The sequence below is a fragment of the Ciconia boyciana genome, chromosome 11 (genome assembly GCF_034638445.1).
Source record: "Ciconia boyciana chromosome 11, ASM3463844v1, whole genome shotgun sequence".
NCBI classification, from domain to species: Eukaryota; Metazoa; Chordata; class Aves; order Ciconiiformes; family Ciconiidae; genus Ciconia; species Ciconia boyciana.
Window position 1 is genome coordinate 15,855,565 of NC_132944.1, and position 24,285 is coordinate 15,879,849.

The following is a 24,285-nucleotide window of genomic DNA, read 5'->3' on the forward strand; positions in this document are numbered from 1 at the left end:
CTCCTTGCGCTGTGAGCTCACACGTGTGACACAACTATCAGCTGGCATGCAGATGAGACATAAACCCTTCTCCACTAGCCATGCTGCCGCTCCTCAGGGTTCGTGGGCCTCCTGAGCATTTATTCCTTGTGGGATTTAACCTGATCACTGATCCAGTTTTTATTGGTCAAGGTACAGTAAAAAGCGTGCTGTGATCCTAAAAGTGACAAATTGGGTAGCTGGTTACAGAGACGGTGAAAGCAGACGTAAGGCAGTTACTGCTGCTCAAACATAGGGGATCAGCACAGCTTTAAGCGTGAAAATTAAATATTAAAGTTCCAAATGGAAAGAAACCTCTTAGAGAGATGGAAGAAAACAAGGGCTAGACATAGCAGGTAATGAGTTTCATGAGTGCACTTCTGCCCTTGCCCTTCATACCCAGGAAGGCAGGCTCTGCCCTGCTCCTTGGAAGGGGCTCAGGTACTTATTCCAACTTTCTGAGCACTGGCAGTCCCCTCTGCTTCCCATGGAGACGGGGACAGAGGTGCCTGAGGCACAGGGGATGGAGCTGACTCACTGCTGTGCTATGTGACATTGGAGAAAGCGTTCCCTTGCCTGGAGGTGGCTGTGCCACTCGGGCCAGAGACCGCGGCCTCTGCGGCTGCAGAGCAGCACCTGCAGCGATGGGGATTTTATGAAATAGCTGTACGAGAGATCTCGGCTGGGGGAAAGGAGTGATGGGGATGGAGGGTGCGGGGAAGGACAGGCTTCCCTACTTCATCTAGGACAGATGTAAGGGCAAGGAAGGCACCCCTGTCAGCCCTCTTTTGAGGTCTGTGAGCTAAGCCTCGCTGATGAGCTCAGCCAGCACCGGAGGCCGTTAGGCTGAGCTCCATCCCCAGCTATCGCACATGGGCTCCCCGAGCCCGCCGGCTCTCCTGCATCGCAGATCATTTCGGTGCACGCATGGCTTGAAAAGATGTGAGACGAGAGCGCAACGTGGACAGCAGCAAAAGTCTGCGGGCTGTACCGGCAGAGCGCACGTTAGGGCAGCGCAGGGAGTGAGACCAGGCTCTTTGTTTCCCTGTGTCACTTCTCAGTCCCGATTAGCAGCAAAATAGGGCACGCACACATCTGACAACTGAATTCCTTGCTGGAAGGGGTTTGGTCATGCATAAGACTGCTCAAAATGAGGCCTGGCTTTCAGGTTTGGAAGCATGGAGCATGACCTGGAAGGGACAGCTGGTACGTGCACGCTTACTTATTTTCCCCTTTTGAGTTTTGCACCAGTTCTGGGTAACTTTGAAGAGTTGTGGCCAAGGGCAAACAAACGGATGCACGTCCCTTTCCCCAGCAGACAGACCTCGCTATAGATCTGTCCAGCTTCTAAACAATTACACAGGGAAAATAAAAGGTGAGAGCATTATTAACATTGCAAATTCAAGCACTAAAACGTTGAGTGGAGAACTAAGGGTATGAGCACGGCTTCAACTCAGCCTGGCGCAAGCACTTCAATACCATTTTAATGACAGCCTTGTGCAAGTTTTTCCTCGGGACTTCTGCTTCGCCGTGCCCTCTGCCGTAACAGCCCCCTGGAAGCAGAGGTGAGCAGCGGTTCCAAAGGTTCGCAACTTGGAAAATCCTATAAATCCTCCCGGGAAAGCAAAGGATTACCACCCCTCTGCCCCCGAAACATGACCATCTCCAGGGGCTGAACTTTTCTCCAGGGGCTCCCAGCGGAGCCGTGTGCGGGGGAGACCCGCCCGCGCTGCCCGGCCCCTTCTCGGAGACGAGTTACTTCTGCTGAAGGTTCCACCCGAGGGGCACAGGCACGGAGAAGTTTTCCGCGGGAGCGGGGCCCGCACCGGCGCCGCGGCCGGGGGGCAGCGGGGCGGCAGCGGCGCGGGGCCGGGCCGGGGCTCGCACGTGGGGCGCGGGGGGGCCGGGCCGGGCCGGGCCGGGCCGCGCCGGGGGCGGGGAGCGGGCGGGGGCCGGGCCGGGCCGGGGCGGGGTGTGCCAGGGCGCCTGCGCCGGCGGCGCGGAGCGCGGCGGAGCGGGACGGAGCGAAGTGTAACAAAACAAGCGGGTCTTTGTACCGCCTTAAAGGCGCCGCGCGCCGCCTCCGCGCCCCGCGCAGCGCCCGCGGAGAGGGGCAGCAAACCAGGAGAGCGGCGCGGGAGGGCGAGGAGCGGCCGCGTTTGCTTGTTCAGCGCTGTTGTGTTTTTTTTTTTTTCCCTTTCGAATTTTTTTTAGTAACACGGGCGAGGGACGGCGCGGAGGGGAGGGCGGGAGGCGGGCGCGCGCCCTCCGCGGGCGCGGAGCCATGCGGGCCGCGCGCGGGCGGAGCGGGGCGCGGCGCCGGCGGTGATGGCCTGAGGGGCCGGCGGCGGCGCGGTCTATGAGGCAGCGGGCCGGCGCGCCCTGCGCACCTGCTTACCGCGCTTCCGCGGGCGCGGAGGGCCGCGCAGCACCATGTCGCGCGTCGTCCAGAAGAAGAACCACTGGGCCAGTCGGGTGCGGCAGTGCTCGCTCACCCGCGGGCCCGGCGGGCAGCTGGGCTTCGCCCTGCTCGGCGGCGCGGAGCACGGCGAGTTCCCCTACGCGGGCGCGGTGGCGGGGGACGGCGAGGCGGCGCTGAGCGAGGGGGAGCTGCTGCTGGAGGTGCAGGGGGTCCGCGTCTCGGGGCTGCCGCGCTACGACGTGCTGGAGGTGATCCGGAGCTGCAAGGACCCCATCGCGGTGAAAGCCGTCCGACAAGGTGCGAGCGCGGCCGGGACGGGCGCGGGGCCGCGGAGGGCCGGGGAGGGCCGGACCCCCTCCGCGCTGCCCACGGGGCCGCGGGGGAGGCGGAGGGCCCCTCCGGCGGTGCCGGGTGGCCCAGGGCGAGCGCGGTACGGCAGGGAGAGGCGAACGTTAGCCCTTGGGGGCAGCGCAGGACCCCGAAAGGACTCACGCGCTGCGTGTCTCAGTGCGCGTCGGTTTGCGCACACTCGTGTGCGCACCTTTACCGTGTGCACTTACGCGCGGGCACCTTAACGTCCTGAGTCAGTCTGCAGTCTCCCTGCAGTTTTCTGGCCTGCGTTAAGCACAGCGAGCGATTGCGTGAGACTTCCCCTAAGGCACCACGGAGCCTCCAGCGCTCCCGGCGGGGGCACCCACGGGTGGCGGGGGCACCCACGGGTGGCGAGGGCAGCCCTGTGTCCGGGGCTGACCCCCGGAGCGGCCAAGGCAGACCCGCAGCTGGGGGGAATGTGGGGGAGATTCCCTCCTCCAGCAGCTGAGCATCCTTTCGAGCAGCCGCGCTGCTGGGTGGTGACTGGAGTCTTGTTCAAAAAGTGCCGCATGCGATTGCCGGCTGCTGCCTTGGGAAGGGAAAAGCTGTGACCCTCCTGCGAGGGCGAGTCCCCTCTCTGGCTGAAAGTCAGCTCGGGTTTGCTCCCCCCCCCCCCCCCGCCCCGGTTTGCCCTAGGTGAGGGCCCGTCCGTGCTCCCAGCCCTGCGGCGCGCAGGTGAGGGCATGCACAGGTAGCTCTCCCGTTTGGCTGGGGAAGAGGATAAGAAGAGTCCTCCCATGCAAGATTCAAAAAAAAAAAAAGCCACTTCGCATCCGTGTACACGCAACAGTCGCTCAACAGGTTAGCGTAACAGGCCTGGTTGATGGGCTTGTAATTTCCAGGGCAGGACTTGAATTTAGTGCTAGGACACTGTTAGTGTTGCCGCAGCTGCTCTGAGGCTGGTGGGATGGGGAGGATGAGCAGGGCTGCAGCCGGACACCTGGAGGTGTGCGGGGTGGGGGAGCACCCGGGGTCAGCTCCAAGTGGAGGCAGGAAGGGAAGTTTTCTTCGGATCGCCCACGAGATTCCCTAGGGGAAAGTTTATTTGTCATCCAGACATGTATACATCCCAAAGTTGGGGGTTTTGCTGTGGCTGGTGGTGCGAGAGGGTTTTTGTTCTGTGCTTGGTTCAACCCAGCTGGTCGCTGCAGACACAATTTATGGCCGTCTGGCAGGACCGTCACCTGAAGTCTTGTCCCCTCAGTGATGAGCTGAGCCGGAGGGCTGCAGGCACTTGTTTCACAGCCATCCTTCAAAGCTGCAGTGCCGGAGCAGATCGCAGCGATGGGGTGTCGGAGAGGAGCCGAGCTGAGCTGTGCAATCCCCCTCCACCACCTGCTCCCCTTCTGCGGGGGCAATGGCAGCTCAAAACTGCCCCGGAGCTGATGTACCGAATCACTGCTCCTTGGTAGTCATTTCCAAGAGTCGGTAGAATTATTCCAGCAAACAGTGTCGAACTCCCAACAAAAACAGTTTTCTTTAAACAAATGTGTATTTTCCCTGCTGCGTTTTCTCTGCTTCACTGGGAAGTGGGGAGGGAAACTGAGCCTGCTGGTTTCCCTGCCCAGGCGGGAGGGGGAGAAAAGCATGAAGAAAAGTATGAGGAAATTAGGCAGGGGTTTTTTTTGCATGCTGATTGTTTTAGCAGAAGTGTTAAAATGGAACTTCTGATGTTGCAATGTGATCAGGGTTGGTGCATGAAGGAAGGTGCGTCAAAAACATCTTCCCAACCAAGCAATTTGTGATTAAACTTTTTGTTGTTTTGGAAACACTAGTTAATCTAAATAGAAACATGTCATAGGAATATACCAGAAATGACAGAATTTAGTGGTAGGTGTGTCTCAGCTCCAGGCTGTGGTCAAAAGAAGGGGTAGAGAGCTGAGTTTTAGCATACTGGTTGGGTTTACCTGGAACTTGGGAGAAAAAGCTTCAAAACCCAGCCTGGAGTCAGGACAGGCACTTGAACCTTGGACCATCCTCATCCAGAGGTGAGAACTTGAGAACTAAGCCCCTGGTTACTGAGATTGTAGTTTCCCTCTTTCTCCCCCCCCCTTTTTTTAATGCTTTATTAGACAGGAATGTAGACTAGAAATATATATTTTTTAAAATCACTAAATATTTTTGTGGTCTGGAAAGCAGTTCCTTGTGCCTGTCAGTGGTAGCCTGGCATCTGCGCGCTGTTCTGCACAGAGTAGGGAACTCCCTCGTGGATCAGGATCGTAAGTGTAGAAAAGGAGAATGTTTTAATTAAAATGCATTACTTCTATGTTGATTAAAAATCTCATTATGGGGATGGCAACTGTCATTCAAGAGGACGTGTGTGGCACTAGAGCAGACAGCAAAGGAGTGGGAAGATAAGATTGTAAACACATTTTTAACTATGATTATCCTCCTCTTACCAGTTCTTGGTGCCTAATCGACTGGTGCTGAAGTGCTAGGGCAATATTTAGCCTGGAAATGCATACGTTTTATTGCCTTGTCTATTTTGTATGACATTTACAAGGCTGGAAAAACAGGAAATTTACTATAAATAAGTCAGTCATCTGCAAGCACGAACAGAGAAAATAACTGTTCTGACCTTGCACTTAGTGGAAGACAAGGGACTGGGATGTGAAACATAGGTGGAATAGGCTATGCATGGGCTTTATCATTAAACTAGGGTTTACAGACTTACAGGTCCACATGCAATATTTTTTCTTGCTTTTGTGAGTTGTAAGTTTGAATAGGTTCCCACAAAGTACAAAAAGGGGGAACCTGTATGAATTTGCTTAATTGGAATAACAGTATTTAATACTGCTCATATGGGATTTCTTGGTCCTTTGCTTTACCCCGTGAGAAAGGGTGAGGAAAGCTCAAGAACGTTAACAAAGCTTTCCCTTTCTTTTCCCCATATGCCCCCTTTTTTGTTATTATGTTTGCAAAAAAATATACTACTCTAGTGCCTCTTTTTTGGGGGGAGAGAGGAAGAATCTGCTGCCATGTATCTTAGTAACTTTCAGAACTGTCAAATGTGTGAAAAAACCTTAGTTAACATGTAGTGCTTTTATGACTGACTGTTTCCATCTTACATCTGTGCCTAAATTCTGATGAAATTGGCAATTAACTCCTGTGGAGTTAATAAATGCATTTTTATTATTACTTGGTCTGAGAGTATAGAATTAATAGATTGAATTATGGGAGCAGTGGTCACATATTCTTGTGTAAAGCTGGCATTGCCTTAACACAATGATTTCTTGGCTGTATTGTGAATATTGTAGCTTCCTTGAATACGCTTCACGTTTTTCAAAATAGCTCACTTGGATAAATCGATAATATATAGCTCACTTGGATAAATCAATAATAAAATTGGGTACACTGTTTCTTCTTATGTATCTCGATTAACAAAGTCCAGCACAACAGAACAAAAGTTTATCATGCCGTTCTTCACAAGGGAAGAATTAAGGCTGTATCTATAAAAAATTGACCGTGTTTTGTTTAAGGCAATGTGTCTGGGTTTTCTTTCTCCCTCAGTGAGAGATGGGCACATTCAGAGAGATTTCAGATTGTGGCCTTTTTTTTTTTTTGCTCCTTGGTTAGATGACCTGTGCCAAATCATACCAACCCAGAAGCTTGCTATGGGAAACTGTCAAAGTTAATATGTTTGTACACTTAAATTGTTTTTTAGTTCTCAGTTCAACACTTTGCTTCTCTAAAAAGTCTCAGGATCCCAAGCTCTAAATGACCAATTGCTTTGAAACCAGGAGGTGTTGAGATCAGTTCATGCAATTAATAATTTTCATAGTACTTTGCAGCTGGGACGATCCCACAGTAGGGAGGGGTTGTGGGGTTTTTTTTTTGCTTTTTATTTTTCTTTTTTTTTTAGTCCTACGCAGGGCAAACAGGAGCAGGCATGATCCCAAACAGAAACGGTCACTGTTTACCCAGCACTATCAGCTGCATTTGTTTCTTTTCAAACATTAACTTGACCCTAAGATAAATTCTGAAATACGGTGCAGTGACTCAACGCTTCAAAGTCAGGCTGGCTTTTGCTATACGAGGTGATCATGAAATGTTGAAATCGGTTACATGTACTAGTCTGAACGAAACCAGCTTCTTTCAAAAAGTTTGTATGAGCTGGTATTCGGACCTTTTCCTTTTATTTTCCTGAGAGAGTTTGTAGAGAATTGCTGTCTTGGAGTGTTGTTGTTTTTTTTTTTTTGTAGAACATAAAGAAAAGTTGATGCATCTGTAAGTTTTTGTGTGTTCAGTAGTTTAGCGAACACTGGGAAGCAGAGTGTCACTTTGTTAGTGGGTGACACTGAGCATCCCACGCTAAGTAGGTTATGCCGGTGCCTGGCATTGCAGAGACCGAAAGCGAGCGCTGATGCACGCGTGCCTCCCTCAGATGTAGCAGAGCTTGCGTTCGGTTTAATGTGCAGGCAGCTGCCTCCCTTGGGCCAGTGAAGGGAAAAGCTGTTCAGAGAGTGAGCTCTTGCTGGTCCTAGTTTACTTCTGTAGCATCACGCATGAGCTCCAAAAAGTGTTTTCCTTCAGTCTTTGCGTAGCTGAGTGCTAGTCACTTGCACGGTGAATTCTGGAAGTCGTTTTTCCATTTGACCCGAATTCTTTTAGGACCCAAGTGGATTTGAAGTGGAGTGAAAGATTTGCCATCCGAAAACTTGGGAGACGTTCCTGCATTTTAGATTTATAAGGCCTGTTTTTGACACTGACCCGCTGGGATGAGCATTGTGCAGGGCTAGTCACTACTGAAACGTAAAATAAAAAAAGGCAGAATCTCTTTTTTGCATCACTTCTAATATATTTTGCTACAAATCGGTAATCTTTCTTTATAGTAGTACTGCGTTAATAGTCATGAAATGTGTATGTCTGTGTATTAAAATACAGCTGTGAGGAAGACCTTATCTTTACTATGCCTGAATTTACAGTGCAGTACTTCTCACGATTTAGAGGTTCATCCTGCTTGTAGCAAACCAGGCATCCATCCTCTCCAGAGCTATGCGGTAGCACCCCAGAGATGGACGTTGGAGCCTAAGTGCCACATCTTCTCTGTTATAAAAATTTTCAAGAATTAATGTGATCCTTTTAATGGCATGAAATGGGATTATGTTTTCCACAACAAGGTTAATCTTTCCACCCATTGAGATGGGACTCCAGGCTCCCTCCTTATGGCTAGTCAGATCACAGCGCAATTAAATCACAATTATAGTCTAATTATGAGCAGTCATTCAGCATCATTGCAAAATAAGATGTTAACACCATCCTGTGTGTTGTTTCGGTTTATTTTTTAAGACCAAGTTACAACTCCTGCATGACTGAATTATTGACCTGCTATTGTGAGATTTAAGATTCATCTTCCATGTGTCTTGTTAGAAACATAATAACTTCTTTTAACAGGTTTGAAAGCCAAACCATCAATAGCTCATTGTGTTCCCGTGTTTGGGATTGTCATTTTTCTCTGGTCTAGGCCGTGATCATTCATGGATCTCTCTGCTGTTTCTGTATCTCTTTATCTGATGCCTGAGAAATACCCCTACTCCTTTGACAGTGCATGCATGCACAGGGAAAACACTTGCTCAAGGGCAGCTACATTAAGGTGTAAAGATCTGCGGAGTAGCACTTTCATGGCTGTGCAGAACTGATGGTTTGAGCCAACACACCTCTCATTTGTTAGGTTTCAACTTCGCTCAATTTGAAGGTAATGTGGAAACTGAGAAGATGCTGCTGCCTCAAGGGCTTTTTCTATCGCATTAGCAAGGTCTGAGCTGTGGGCAAGGGTGGGATCCTTGGGACCTCTATTGAGGTTTTTTAAAATAATTGACCAGGTTTGTTATTTACATTCCCTTACTTTCGTCCAGCCACAAGCTATGCTTGCTAGTTATTTGAAGTATTTGGGTTTTTTTTACACTTCCTCTGACTTTGAGTGGAACGCGTAAATCAAGGCGTACGGGTTTTAATCTTTGTATGCTGCGACTTAAATTTCTTGGTGAAAAGCATGGAGTACTGGTTCTGTATGAGCAAGTGCCATGAATTTATAGGAGGACTATGAAGAGTTTGAGACAAAGCGTTAGTGGAAGGCAGGGATCCTTACCGTGAGCAATCAGTGGTACTTGTAGGGCTGGTACTCAGACCCCTCCATCCCCTCTGAGCTCCTTCCAGCTCCGCATCCCAACTCCTGGAGCAGCAAAATTTGGGATCCTCTCGCTCCGTATTTCTGCAGAGTTTTTCTCTAGCTCAGCTGTGGAAAAAAATTTATTTTTGCCTTTTAGAAACTGAGTATTAAGTGACCTTTTCACACCAAGGGCAAAGGGATGGGTCGTCCCCCCCCATGATCTGTGAAGATCTTATCCGCTCCCCTTACCCTGTCACTGGAGGCACCGCTTGCAGGACAGAGAAAACAGCAGCTTTTTGGCGCTGAGTGACAGCGCTGCTGAGCGTGCAAGACCAGCTCCTGCAGAAACAGAATTTTCACCGCTGTCATCATTTTCTCTGTCTCTCTTGACACTTGATATTTTGTTTTCTTGCTTTATATTTCGGTCTTGCGCAACTTGCTTTGGCTTAGCTGCGGTGGTGGTTTGACAGGGGGGGCTCTGAGTCCCACCAGAGCCGGCAGCCCATTGAGATCCACATGTTCAGTGTGTTCGATGGTTTAAATTTGGGGCTCCCTGCAAGGATCTGGTGTTGGGAAACAAACCTAAGCCTGGGCTATCATCCAGAATTTGTTTTCTACTGATCTGATAGAGAGCTGTGGAAGAGGCTGCCTGTTTCCAGAGCAGCTTGGCAGCTTTTACATTGGGCTGATTGGCAGATTTGGATTTCTTTTTTCTTTATTTTCTTTTTTGCTTTTCCTTCTAGACCAAATAGGTGGGCCAGCATCCTTCTTGGCCCTGCAGGAGCAGCATGGCTCAGGGTAGCTGGGATATTTTTGTTGAGATCCACCTTTCAGTTTCCAAAGGTCAGACACTCCATCCATCCTTCCTCCTGTGACATTTTAAATGGTTTCCAGAGCTATTCTGCTGCTACGGGCTGGAATGATGGCACCGCTCTCTCTGCTAGTCCCCAGTCCTGACTTTGGCATCATTTGTGCTGAACCGTTTTGTGTTAGTGATATTATTTAAACCTGCATAAATTCTTTTTTTTTTTAACTGCCCCTAGTAGACCTTGGAGAAACAAAATAGTTTTTTCTTCAGGTCCTGATGTTTTGGGTTACATTTTTACAGACTTGGCTTTTGACTAAGACCAGTTCCTGTTTTTATATTTGAGAAGGCTTGTATCATAACTTAAAAGAAAAATAAGGTAAAAATATTTATTGGATTTCATTGACTGTCCCCTATTAGACTAAACAACAGCACTTATTACACAGTGTGAAAATAATGCAAAGTGCCCTGTCTTCATAATGGAACAGGAAAAAAAAAACAAACAAAGCCTTTGGGATGACTTGCAAAGTGGAACAGATGCCCTTACAATTGGAAGGCATTTGAATAAGGAATCAGTTTTGCATGGTTTGCTAATCCTTGACTAAAGAGTTCATTGTCTTGGATTATACATGTGTAATTTTGGAGCCCTGAAGTCAGTGCCTCAGTACAATTAGGCTGGGAAGAGACCGACTTTTCTTTCTTCATATCCTTAATCACAGTGGCTTGTTTTTTAAGGGAAAAACCTCAACTCTGGGTTTTTCATTTAGTTATTAACAAAAAGCCTTTGAAAAAGAGGCTGCCTAAAATCCAGCCACTCCCTCAACACAAACAAAGCTGTGCAGATATTGCGTACTTTCAGAAAAAAACTTTGATGTTCAACTTCTCTTATTCCAGTGGTGCAGAGCCTGTGCTAAGTGGGTGTTAGTCCAAACTGATGACAGACACAGATGTCTCGGATTTATTTGGATGCATGAGAGAGGGGCAAGTTACCTCCCAAACAGGCTGAACTGGGCAGGTGAGGACCTGGGCTGCAGAATAACTGTGAAAAGACTTTTCTGAAAAATAGCAAGGAACATGCCCGCCCTCCTCTACCCAGAGGTGCGGGTAGAACTCCCACTTAGCAAATTAAGCAGCAAGGATGCAGGAGAATGCTCCTGGGGCTTGGACATGCCGAGGAACAATTCACCGGAGCCTTGCAGGAAGCCAAGGGTGGCTGGAGGAGAGGGAGAGGGAGATGGGCAGCAGGAGATATGTGAAAGATACCAAAAGCATCAAGTTGAGGAAGGATTTCCCTGTTCACTACTGGATTTGTTACTGATGCTGAGGCCATCTCTAAAAGCAGAGGTGGCCAAGTGCTTTCTGCAGGATCAGCCAGGAGCGTGGCTGTCTTTCCAGCTGATGACAGACCTCTGTCCCAGAGCAGTCTAGACAAACATCTTCTTTCTCTGGGCACCCTAAATGACTACGGCGATATATAATATAGGATGCAACTTTGCTATTGAATATCCTGTTGGTGTCTAAAATAACTTGTGCTCCTCCAGGCTGTTGCTGGAGGACAGCCTGCACGGCTCCCCTCAGCAGCGTGGGGACAGCCGGGGGACGTGGGGCACAGCACAGCCCTGGCGTAGCTGATCCCCAGTGAGCCTGGGGAGGAGAAGTCTGTGGTTTGGCTGGATTTGGGGACATTGTCATCTCCAAGCTGTCTCCCCCCTTTGCAGTGCTGGTGCTTGGGGAAGGCGCTGCGGGACAGGACGCCTGATGGGGCTTTGGCAGCCACCGGTCCAGCCCGGGCTTTGTTCTCTCCCTGTCCTAAGGGCAAAAGAGGGATTAGTCTGATGCAAAACAAAAAATCATGTCCTTCTCTTTTCCCTGGTACGCATTTTTCCTTAAACAATGAAATGACTAATATAGAATATCTTCTTAATGTGCACCGGTTGTGGTTGAGAGGAACAGCAGCAGCCTGTCTGCATGAGCACGTCCAGAGGCTCTGCTGGGTTCACAGTGGGGCACTCTGAGGATCACGGATTTGGTTGTTTTTGAAGAATATTGGTAAGTTGTTTGTTTATTGGGAGGGGATGGCTTTTTTGTTGTTGGATTGTCTTCTGCCCATACCCCAGCAAATTTTGTGTATTTGTTTTATGTGCAAATATCAAACTTGCTTAGCAATGGTACGTAGTGTTTTGTCAACTTTTGTATAGTCTGTGTGCACTATGGAGTCCTCCTTGTCACCTACCATCTGCTATTATTAATCAGATGGAGATCTGAGCTGACATACTTTTCTACATTTACTAGAGCTGTATTACCCCATTTTCTTTTTCTTTTTTTTTTCTTTTTTTTTTTTCAAATGAAGATGTATGGACAGCCCGAGATTGTTGACCTAATTTCACATGGAGGTTTTTTTGTCTGAACTTAACCATAGTCTATATAAATCCTTCATGTGGCAGGAAGCTTCGTTTACTACACGTGGAGTGAGGCAATTAACTGTCTGTCTCTGGCTTTCTGCGGGAGGCGCAGAACTGCTCTGGGCAAAACCCAGGCAGGGTGTTGAGGACACCAGGGCTGTGCTGGTCCAAGGGTTGGCTGCTCGGGGAGGTTACGTATAGGGAAAGTTTTATATCTACACACAGCCTGCACCCAGCCTAAGAGGAGGAGCTTGAGAAGATATTGTGTATTACCTATCAAAATAGTTTGAATTCTTGGGTGAGGCTCTTCGAACATGTGACTGGTGTGTATATATGAATATATATATATTTAATTTTTGGACTTTAGCATTCAGATTGTCAAAAGCTGCTTCAATGAAGAGTTCCAGAATATCTTCTTCTTGTCTCTTTTTCTTTTTTTTTTTTCCTTTTTAGTGGAAACTAACCCCATGACTCCAGCAGCTCAGGCTGTTAAACAGCCAATGCCATGGATTTCACCATAAGTGGCAAAATTTGTTGTCGGCACAGCTGTTTGAAAGCTGAAGAGTATGAAACTACCACCATTATGGCCAAGAATGGTTCCCATGCCCATTACCTCATCAGGAGATGCATGGGCAGCCTCTGATCCTGTAAAAACATTTGAATTTGCTTCTGTGGTGTTCCCATGGTGAAACCGTTTGAGCGATACTTGTCCTGTAAATCACCTGCAGGAACATGTTGGTTTTGAAAGACAGCTCGTTCATGAGACCTCTCTTGCTTTCTAAGGGGGTTATGCGACATGGCTGCTGAAGAAGATCCAGATTCCCTTTTCCTGACAAGTGCAGGGAGCAGCTGCTATCTAGACCTTTGTCTGGGCCCTGTGAGTCATTTCGAGAGTGCAGGAGGGAAAGCTAGAGCACACCTATAAACTTTATCTCGGAAAGGTGCCCAGTTTCACCATGCACACAGGTCTCTGGCATTTTAAAGGCAATAAAGTGGCATTTAGCTCCCTCATGCCGGAGGCAGGTGGCAGTTACTCTTTAACAGAAGGTAATTTCTTTATGAGGGTGGGAGAAGTGGTGAATACGTGGATGCACGATGGCAGTCTTTCAAGCCTGGTGAAGTTTGGGGCCCTCTTGTGCCAGGCAGCACGTGAACCGGAGGGAGTTGTCCCTGCCTGGATGCTTTGCAGGAGAAGGAGAGTGAGGACTAAAAAGACCCCAGGTGATGTTTGGAGGGGGGAAGGAAGCCAAGCACAAAGGCTGTGTGACTCAGCCGGGATGCTTGTGGCAAGGTCGTGGACCCACAAATCTCAGCTCCCCATCGCTGTGCTGTGGGGCTCTGCTGCTTCCCAGATCTGCATTAAAACAGGGGAAATGGATAAATTGCTTCAGCTGGAGCAGCTCCCTTCTGCATTGCCAGCCTGGCCTGCTCAGGTGGAGGTTTGCCATGACAAAGTTTCCATTTGAAATGCCCTATAGGTTTTTTACTGTGTGCTTGTAAAACATGTCAAAGGCTGAAATTTTTATCTGCAAAAGAGATGACCTAGGGACTATCCAAGGTGTCTTTTCCATTATTTTTGTTTTCTGTTGCCAATTTTCCAGTTGTATTAGTTGATGCTGGAAATACACACATATCAGTTTTTCCAGGAGTTAAATACAGTCTTTTTTTTTTTTTTTTTTAAAATAGTTCTGATCTGGGATAGGATATCTTAGTCACATCGCAGACTGGTAAGCAGTTAGTATGTAAATTTGGATCTGCTGAAACTGTTAGACATGAGAAAAGCCCCAGTAAAAATGAGAGCGCTTAAATTTAAGCATGTGCCAACGTAACATATCGCAGAGGGCTCTTTCTGTCTGCGTGTAAAAAGCTATAATCGGTGCTGAGGCTTGCCTAAACCAGTGTGGAAATTGCTGTTTGCCTAAAAGCCGGGCAAGTTGTCACAATCCCGAAGAGCTCATTGACGTTAAGAGGTTGCAGCGGATTAACCAAAATCTATTTCAAATTGATTTAGTGTAGCTGGTGCGTAACTCGGCCTGGTCATCTGTGCCCTGCTTTGGGACGGCCGTGCTTTGCGCTGGTGTGAGTCCCGAGAGCGAGTGGGTGAGTTGTCTTTGCATCCTGCTGTAACGGTGCTGCCTGCTCTCCCCCAAGGGTGCTGGGGAAAAGAAGGAAACCCTGGCTCCCAAACTGGCTTGTCACAGTTAACTCTTATTTTCAGTCGTCTTCTCTCATTCGGTACAGCGTCTGACGTAGCTGTAGCTGCCCGGATGGGATCTTGCCCCTGGCTGGGAGCACAAGTATTTTTCCACGGTACAATTGAATTGGCAGGGAAGGTTACATCAGCTGCCTGGCTGGAGCCCATTTCAGGAGGTGCTGGATACAGTAATTTGTTGGTTGGTTTCTGCTGCCTGCAGCACCTCCCGCCCTCCAGGTCCGGGGGTGTGTGCTCACCAGGAAGATTAACTTTCTTTCCCTAAACTTTTCTTTAAAAATTTAGGGACTTTTTTAGCCATCTTACAGACTTTAATCAAAATGTGTTCCTCTTTTTCTGTATTGATTGCAGATGGAGGTAGATTTTACAAACAGTAGTCACGCAGCTGATTTTTGCTGCTGTTCTGCTCCTGTTCCTCTGTTTTTATAAACCTCAAGCATCTTCCCAGCAACCTGTGGGCTGTGTCAGGCAGAGTCCGCTCCTCCCTGAGCTCCCGGCTGAGCAAAGCCTCCCATTAGCATCACCAACTGATAAGCAAAACTTCATCAGGGCCTCTAAAGGCCAGATCCTTCACGTATTCGGACACAGCAGCAGCGCTGCTGAATGCTGATAGCTGTCTGAACCAGTGGCAGAAACAATGGGGAGTATTTATTGTGTATTTATTTTTCCTCAAAGACTGTGGTATAGAACAGACCTCAGCATTATTATGCATTGCAGTGGATCATGTTCAGAGGACTTTTTGCCATAAAACCATTGTTTCTAGCTCAAGTTTAGCAAAAAGATGCTCTCAGACTCAGCTCTCTTTCAGATGGTATTTCACATCAATGCCTTGTAATATCCAGGTGAGCTTTAAGTTGTAACATTTACAGAAAATATGTCTGAAGCTTCCCCCTCTTGGAGGTAAATGAGCAATATTCACACTTCTTAGCACCCGCTCACCAAGCTGCCTGAAACCAAGTTAAAAAATACAGAATGGTATTTGCACTGTTTTTCCCTTCTCTCAGCTCTGCATTTCCTCTTCACTGGTCAAATCAAACAGCAGTGACATTTCAAAGTCTTCCTGAATGGCAAAATTAGAAATACTCCTTTTCTAAGAAGTCTGCAAGAGGTAGTTTAAACATTGCATGCAGCCGCTCTGGTAGGAAGTTGTTTAACTTGTCGAAATCTCTCTTTTACTGCAGAACCTCTATTGAAAATGACAAATTGCTTAAAGCAGTTTCCATGTTAGTCTTTAAAAAATTCAGTTTCTTTCCATCCAGAACACGTGGAAGGCATTTGTGCGCTTGCCTGACTGTTTCTCTGTCCTAAGGCTCACACTCGATGGCTTTGGACTTCATCTAATTTTCATACTCAGCTGCTTGGGTTTGTTTTCCTCAGCTTTCTATTGAATGGGGATTTTCCCCACCACCACCACTACCTTAGCTTAGACATGAAAAGTCAGATATCTCCCTGGTTCAGACTTTGGGGACCACGGGGAGGACAGAGGAGGAACACTCCAAGGTCTTTGCTTTTCAGAAGTGATGTTCAGAGCGTTGCAAAATCCATAATTTAAGCTGGGAAGTCTGTATCCACAGCCAAGTCGTTGTAATGTCCTTTAAAAGTGTTGAGCTGTGTTAACGCTTCACAAAATGACAAGCCATTTTTTGCTTAAACGTTTTCAGCTACTTCTCTGTAGCTGTCACTTTTGCAGAAGGACATACACGGGCAGGTACAGAGCCATACAGTTGGCTGTAACTGCTGTAAAAGTAAAAATTGCTCAATTGAAAAGGCTTTTTGCGCTCGCGCTCTCTCTCTTTTTTTTTTTTTTAAAAGAAAAGAGATTTCAAGTTATCATTGTGCTCAAGTGACCCTGCACAGAGCAGCACACTGTGTGGTGCGTATCCTGTGTGGATGTATTGCCAAGCCTTGCACTTGGGCTTGTGAAAGAAGAGGCTGTGGAAGAGAAGTGGGTCTCCTTAGCCATGCTCAATAAATGGCAGGCTCTGAAAATAAGGTGGAGATTATATTTCTGGAGCCTTAACAGGCCGAGATGAGGCTTTCTGTGCTCTTCCTTTCACCTAGAATGAGTTGCACCAGTGTATTAATTTGCAGAGCTGCTTTTTGGTGGCCCTGCTGAAGCTCCCCTGGCCGGAGACGGGTCCTTCCCGGGGCCACGAGCAGGAGGTCGCGTGCGCGACTGCTGGTGTCTTCCAAACTTGGCCGAAAGGCAGGCTTTGGGCTGCACCCAGGTCTGTGAAACCGAGGGCACAAACTGTTCCCTTTCTGAGTGGAAGGTGCTTTGCCCCGAATGGCATCGGATGAAAAGAAATCAGCATTGCCCCACTGCTCTGCTGGAGACAACCCTGTTGCTCAAGAGGAATGATTACCGAGTTAGACAGCAGTCAGGAGGGGATTTGAGGACAATCCAGATGCTTTTTCTATAACTTGAAGGCATGTCATATCCTGACACTTCTATTTTTACCCGCTTTTCTTGTAATACTGTTTTTCTTTTATCTGCTATGATCCCTTCATTTTTGGTAGGTTTGGGCTGATGTGATATTTTGACTTTTTTTGTAGCTAGTCCTTTGTTGCCTTTTAGCATTTGTTACAGTGTTGTTTTTTCCTCTAAAACGATACTTAAAAAAAGTAACAGTTACAAATTTTCTGGGTTCTGGCTTTGTTTTTCTTGCCATGGGTGGTTTCGGAAATAAACTTTGTGCCAGAATGATGCTGTTTCCTTTGGTGTAGGATGTGTCACTGCAGATTCAGGTGAGCTGTCCTCTCAGTTGCTTTCCTGTTGCAAATACTGGTTAATATCATCTGGTTTAGAAGATAGCATTAGAAACTGGCACCCACTGGTGAGAATAACCTGTCCCTGGGAGAATGTCCTGATCTCTTGTAGGCAGAACGCAGTTTATGCGTGGAAGCGTGGAGGCTTTATATACCTTGTTTATAGTGTTTGTTGCCTTTTGTGGAATATCAGATGCTGCCTTTGGCTATTCTTGTTATGTGAAGAAATGTCTGATCCATTTCTGAACCCTACAGAGCTCCCTGATATGGGGCATAAAATATTTTTTTAGTGGATATTAAACCTGTCTTGCTGGCTGTTGCATCTCTGGCTGATAAAATCAGTGCACCCTAAATACCCTGCAGATACTTACTGCAAAACCAACTTCTTTCTTTTTGTAAGAAAGCAAGAGTTTTAGTCCCTTTCCTCTTGCAACGTATTTGGGTTGCTTTCTGCTTGTCCAACAGCCAGCATCATCACAAGCAGGACTGGGCTGCTGTCGTGTTCCCACAGTTTCATGCCTGTGGTTGATAATTAACCCGTTTCTTTAATATTGGTGCCATATTTACTCTGAAGACCTTTTTTCTTTCCTCCTCTCCAATCGCAATCCAGATTAAATGCAGTCTCTTCCCAGCAAAACACTAGAGCTAGTTAATACTCCACCAGAGGTGTGCTAATAAAACCCCTTGTTACTTGTATGGAGGGAAGCGACCTCAATGCATTTGGTTTATTTAATATCTTGGGTCAAGAGAATGTCCCAAAATGTAGGAGTAAATGCCTTTAAAATGCAAGTTGAGCACATGGGTGCAGGCACCTGATCAGCAGCATTTGTAATAATTGACATACCAGCAAGATTTTTTTTTTTTTTGGAGGGGGGGGTTCTGATTTTTAGAGAATACAGACGCGAATTCTGTGTGAGACTGTGCAAGCTGAGAGGGCAGGTGCACGGTCTGTTTTAGCCTCGGTATTTGGAAGGGGCCCTGTCCCACTTTGCTCGCTGTCCCTGCCTGGGCTCTGGCAGCGGTGGCTTTCGTGGGGCGAGTGATGCCGGGGTGCCTGGCTGGGGACATGGTGCCTGGGGCTGCTGCTGGATGTTTGCAAGGTCAGGTCTAATGGCAGCGAAGGCAGCGTCCTCCTGCGGCCCATTTCTGGGGGGTGCAGGGCTGTGTGAGCAGGGACTAGTCCCTCTGTGAACATGCCAGGCGTATGCTTGCAGGGTTCAGCATCCCTAGGTGTGGGTATGGCAAAGCACACAACATTAAAGTTAATGAGCACTCATGCAATTTTAACTAGAATAAAAACTCTTGCAAAACTTAGGTACTGAATAACACCAAAGTCTATTTTCCTGGGGAGAGATGGGTGTTTGTGGAGCTGCTGGGGCTTAGCTCCCGCATTGCTCCCCTTTCAAAGATGCCACATTTTGATTTATCTTCCTTCCCCAGAATCTCCTTTCAGCCTTAAAAAAGCAAGGCTTATCATCACTGTCGTCGGGAGCCTGTGCAGCAGTTTGTTACTGCCTTTCCATTTCTAGTGCCATGTAAGCAAGCGTAAATCTGTATATTATACCAATTTACATTTGGTAGGATTTGTCATGACACGTCCAAAGCTTCTGACTCTTGATTCGTTGTATGAGCAACTTCTTTAATATGGAGCCCTGGGGACAAGACCCAATTTACAATAAAGTTGTGCAGGTAAAAACAGAAAGGCATGGACTGTACGCCTGTGGTCTGCAACTAAACTGACTGAGTAGTTTAAATTCTGCTCTGCATTTTGTCTCGAGTGCTGCACTCCTAACGGCAGCGCGAGTTTCTGGCCTGAGCCTTGCTTTAGCCAAGACAGAAGCCGTCTGGTGGGGGCTGAGCGCGGTGTCCAGGATTTCACAGTGGGAAGAGGCCAATAGCAGCAATTCCTCAGCTGCTTGCAGGGTGATACTGCCTTGCTTTTCTCATGTGTACTCCTTTTATTTAGCTCGGCCTGACTTTTTGAATTAAAAGATGCATACACCTATCACCTTAAGTTCTTGTTGGTGTGGTTTTGGGTTGTATTATTTTATTTATTTATTTATTGATTTTTACTCTGCCTAGTGTGCATCTCTTCATTCAGGAACAAGGTGGTTTTAAGTAAAGTGTAAATTGTAAAACTTCCATTAACTCTATCAAATGATAGCAATGCACTGCTGCTAACTCTGTGAAACACCTTGGCTTGGAAGTTTACTACATCGGCTTTGAGATTCAAAGCTTTTTGCACTGGATGAAAGGAAGGCTTTGCTGTAAAATCCTATTCCTTACTAATCTAGCTTTTCTTCAAGTATTCTGAAGTTAGATACAAACTAACACAGAACTTGCCATGTGCTTTGTAAACCTGTAAAAGAGAAGTTGGACGTACATGTGAATAACTGTGTTAAATGAAGCAAGAAAAAGTGCTGTGGTTGCTTGATAGAGACTTTTGTCATTTGGGACTGATTTTTCAAAGAGCTTAATTTCTAATTCTAGATAATGAGATGAAGTATGTGCTGAGGCTGTTGAAATCAGTAGCTCTAAAGGGCCAGATTTTAAGTGATAACTAAAATATACAGGTTTCTTATGGAGGATGTTATATATATGCATGTAGTAGAAATTCGTCACTATAGGGTCAGGGATAGATCCCTGTACAACTAGAAACTTTTGGGGAAGAAACTTAGTGTATTGCCAGTTTTGGCCTAGCACTTTACTTTTCTTAGATACTTTTGTAATTCTTTTTATGGGTACTGAATTACTTCTGTGACACACCACATTGCAGACAAGGGCAAAAGTTTAGCAATCTGCAGCGCAGAAGTGCTGATTTCATTGCCAGCTGCTGATTCTGGCTGTGCAGCTCTTGTACCAGCCAATTAAACCCACATTCATTACAGCCTTTGTGGTTTGGAAGTGAAGTGTTCCTGCCTTTAACTCGTAGTTTTACAGGATGTTGGTTTAGGCTGGAGGTTTGCAAAGTTTGAAATCTTATATTTTCCTCTGGAGTGTGCTCAAGGGGTAGGGGAGGTGAACACGGAGCGCTACATGGGGAGTTGCGTACCGTGAAATGGGAAGGCGTGCGTTTCTCTTTGACAGCATCGTGAACCTGCAGTCACCTCCTAAAATTTTCATGAAATACTGTAGTAGCTGATGTACCAAGTTGCTGTAAATAGGAATGGCCCCTGCTGCAGTGTCAGTCTTGAAAAACTGTCTAGTGCTGTAGGAAGTGCTGAGCATCCCTTCGTGAGCATATTCCTTTGACTCCTCAGGCACAGATTTCTGCCTGCCTCCCTCGTGGGGAATTTCTGCCGTGTTTGCAGACCGTTTTGGGAAAGCTGCTGGGCAAAGAGGAGGTTCCAGAGGGGGAGGAGGCAGAGATGGAAGAAGAATGTGACCCTCTGAGCCGTTACTGGTAACTGTGCTATTTTAAAGTCAAACTTAATTTTTAGCTCTTCATAAACAAATCTTTGTGCCAGCTTTTTATATAGCTCTGAAGTCAGTTGTTGTGGCTGCCGCTCTGCAGCTGTATCCTCCATGGGTGCCACAGGGAGAAGAGCCGACCTCTCCTTCCCAAAATGCCTCTCGGCACTCGGGAGGACCTTTGGAGAGGTGCTTTGCAGAGGGACAAACCTTCCAGCTCTTCTGAACATTGCGTGACAACTTCTTTATCCAGGGGTAAATAGATCTAATGGATCGAGTAAGATGCTGGACTCATTGCAGGTTACTACGGGAGCTGGTGTCCTTCATCCCATGACCCAAGGGGACTGTCTTTGGCCCTAGTACTTTAATATTTGACCTGAAATGCAGTATTTGCCTTGGAAATGCAGCACGCAGCATGAGCAGGGAAGCAGCAAGGATCCCATCTCTCAAGAGAGGGTTAGTGATGTTTAGTTTTCTTACAACATTATAGCCCTGTTGATTTTAACTTGGAAACTTCAGTGAAAACTACACATGCTCCTGTGAAAATTCGTATTTAGTAACAAGTAAATGAGCGATTGAGCAGTCTGACTGATTCAGGAAATTCCCTCCAGACCTCGCGGGGAGGAGGAGCTTTGCATTTTTCTTGTCCCATGTTTATTTTTAGTCTCGCCTCCAACATTGCTGATAGTACCATTACAGCCCTGCAGATTAAAGTCCCAGCGTGGGGTAGAGTTGAAAGAACGATGCTGCAAAGCAGTCAAACCCTTTAGGATTTTGCAGCTATGTCATGCTACAGGCAATTAAGTTAGTCCATTATTTGCCTGCCTGGGTGCAGCTCAGTGCCACAGCTCTGTGGAAGTCTTTGCTTTCCTTGCGCATCTCTTCTTGTCAGAGTTGATGTCTTCAGTGATGGCTCTGTCCTTATGACTTGAAAGTGCCGTGTTAGTGATGCTAATATTTTGGGTGTAACAACTGTCTTTTCAGGCCGCTTCCTCCCCTGAATATATTTTGCACTTGTTCTGAGGGTATGTTGTGTTTTAGAGTGGAAAGAAAAGAGTTTAAGTCCTGTACAGCTCCCATCACTGGTAACCCTTGTCTGAAGCTATCGATAACACCCACAAGTTTTGGGTGGTGTTGGTGAGGACAGTCTTGACAGCAGCACCCATCTGCAAGACCAGATGATTTACCCAAGAGCTCTCGGCTTTTCAAGGAGGTGCATTTTTTTCCAGGGCTAGCTGTGTTAGTCTGAGTCAACAGAAAGGTATTTGATCTTTAAGTCAAATAATGGTTGTTGGGTTTTCTGAGTCGTCTTTTGCTGACAGTTAGTCAAAGTCCCCAGAGATGGCAGAGGATGTTATTCAGGACTGCCTAGTGCTCGAAAACTCTTAGAAATAGATGCAGTCTGGGTTGTATTGTGGCTATTTCAGAGGAAACAGCTTTATCAGAAATAGATGAATCTAAGGACATTTGTCTTCTGCAGTAATAGAATCTGTACCTGGTCCGCAATGAGAGACATGTTGGAGCAGTTACGAATGCTCGTAACCCTTTTTGTCACCCTTTTTGTGCCGGACAAGGCTCAGGCATCAGCAGCAGCCTGCGCCAGGCAGAGCATCGCTGGCGGGTCCGGCCCCCGTGGGTGGGGTAGTGCTAGACCCAAAACCAGTCCATCCAGAGCGGGGCTGCCTCTGCTCGGGGAGATGCTCATCACCTGGCCAACCTGGTTGTCTGCTCCCCTGGCCAGAGCCCTCCCTGCTGTGAGGGCTGTGAATTTGCAGGTAGCTGCTTAGCCCTCTCCTGCACCTTGTAGACATACCCTCATGTTAAGGCATACCCTCAAATAGTTACTGAGGAACCTAATTTTGTATTTTATCCCCCCCCGCTCCCAAGACTAGTTTTCCTTAGCCGTGAGCAGGGGAGCTGTTGCAACCTTGGAGAAAGTCACTATGTCCCAGGGAGCACGTCCAGGAGACAGCCCATGCTTGCTCGGTGGACGTGGTCTGGTCAAAATAAAGTGATGCAGAGGGCAAAAAAACCTTGTGGACGTGCAGCAGTATTGTGCTAACCTATGTCTTGGTAACTGTTAATGATCCTTGTGAGTCTTCTCATCTTCTGAGTTGATTTGACTTCTGATAATGTGACTTTAGGGTGAGTGGGAAGGGTTTGCGGGAGGTTCCCAACCAGCATTCACTATGGTATTTTCATTAGTGGAAGGAACCAGTTAATAGAGGCAGGAGACAGTGGGGGTGAAGGGCCTGGCTGTGCTCAGATGCAGTTCTGCTACTACCCTGCGTACCCAAAATGTCAGTGCCGTTGGACTGTGGAGAAGGAGGCCGGTCTAACACAGGGAACTTGAAGAACGTGTTTGAAGACTAGACCAATTGCTTTGCTGCTTGGGGTTTTTTGTAGACTTCTGCCAAATTTGGGTGCTTAGAGAGCAACTCTTCTTGGCAAGCATCTGCAGGCTCTGATCAGCCTCCTTATAACTGAACACCCTTCAACAAAACCAGCTTTTTTCCAGATGAACTGGTTGTTGGGTTTGCTTTATTTTTAAACAAAGCAAGATCTCTGGGGACTGGTGCCTCTTGGAGTCTCTCTGCGATAACATAGAAAGGTTCTCGGTTAAAATGCAGCTGAAGAATAATTTTAAAATACAACAGTATGAGCAGGGGTGGTTACAGAAACTGCAGAGATCTGTTTCTCTACTTGGGAATCTTGGATTAAAGTGCGTTGTTACAAGAAAATCCAAATGACAAGTTTTATTCAGTCTGTATTATTCATGCAGTGAATACCTCTTAAGACTCTGCAGAAATATGTCCTTTTCTAGACTTACAATGAGTAGACAAACACTATGTGTTTATACCAAATGCTGGAGGATTTACGGGTAACTACTATGTGGTTTGAAGTAACAATATACACAATGTATTGTAAATTATTCCCTTTTTATATTTGGCCTACGTTCAGTATAAGATTAAACACAAGAATTTATAGGCTTAAAAAAAAATCTTTCCAATGCTGAAAGCAAAAAGAATGATCTATAATGAGGCTTTACAGTATATAGTATTTTTAAGGGCAATTTTTTCTGTTTCCTTAATATATTTTCCATGTAAAAGTATGTATTTTGCACTTCAAACAGGATACTGTTGGTTGCACTTACCAGCAAACAGCTGGGGGATTCTAGTGCCTTAACCGCACAGCAGCTGCTAATTAAAAATATATAATTCTACCCTGATTAGTTTATAATGATTATAATCCCCTTAAATTTGATTATTACCACAGTGTGGTAATCTCAGCCACTCCCTGTTTCATTGTGGGGTCTGTGAGTAACAAAAATAGTCATTAAGAGCTGATAGCTGGTTCCTGAAGGATTGCTTCCCAAACAGAAGAGCACAGGGGAATAGATGCCCCGTTCCCATGTGTCTTTGGAGGTGCCCGGGTTGAGTTGGTTTTCTCTTTTCTGCTCGGCTGGTGTCGTTTCGGCAGGGACGGGTTCTGTGGCTGTGCAGGGAAGGGCGAAATCTGGGGGGCTGCAGGCACAAATACTGCGACTCGTGGTCAGAAATCCAGAGCCACTGTGTGTGTCTGGATGCAACAGGCAAGCAGTGCATTTTAGTCTTGATGGTAGTGAATTTTCTTCAATGCTACTTTGGTTGTGATGAGTTTATTCTTGTCTTCTGATTTTATTTTTTTTCTCCCCAAAAAACCCCACAAACCACCCGGTAAACTTGCAAAACATAAAAGTCATGCTTTTCATCCCTAGGATTACTT

At 46.9% G+C, this 24,285-nt stretch overlaps 1 protein-coding gene across 23 annotated transcripts in view; it reads left to right on the forward strand.

The window, feature by feature from the left end:
* The first annotated feature begins 2,003 nt into the window (after positions 1 to 2,003).
* The window catches only part of MAGI1 (membrane associated guanylate kinase, WW and PDZ domain containing 1), a 362,679-nt gene continuing 340,397 nt past the window's right edge, over positions 2,004 to 24,285 (forward strand). For all 23 annotated transcript variants that reach the window (XM_072875929.1, XM_072875931.1, XM_072875932.1 and 20 more), the window contains exon 1: positions 2,004 to 2,737. In XM_072875929.1, coding sequence (XP_072732030.1) covers positions 2,452 to 2,737 — 286 coding nt within the window. In that variant the 5' untranslated portion in view covers positions 2,004 to 2,451. The remainder of the gene's footprint in view (positions 2,738 to 24,285) is intronic.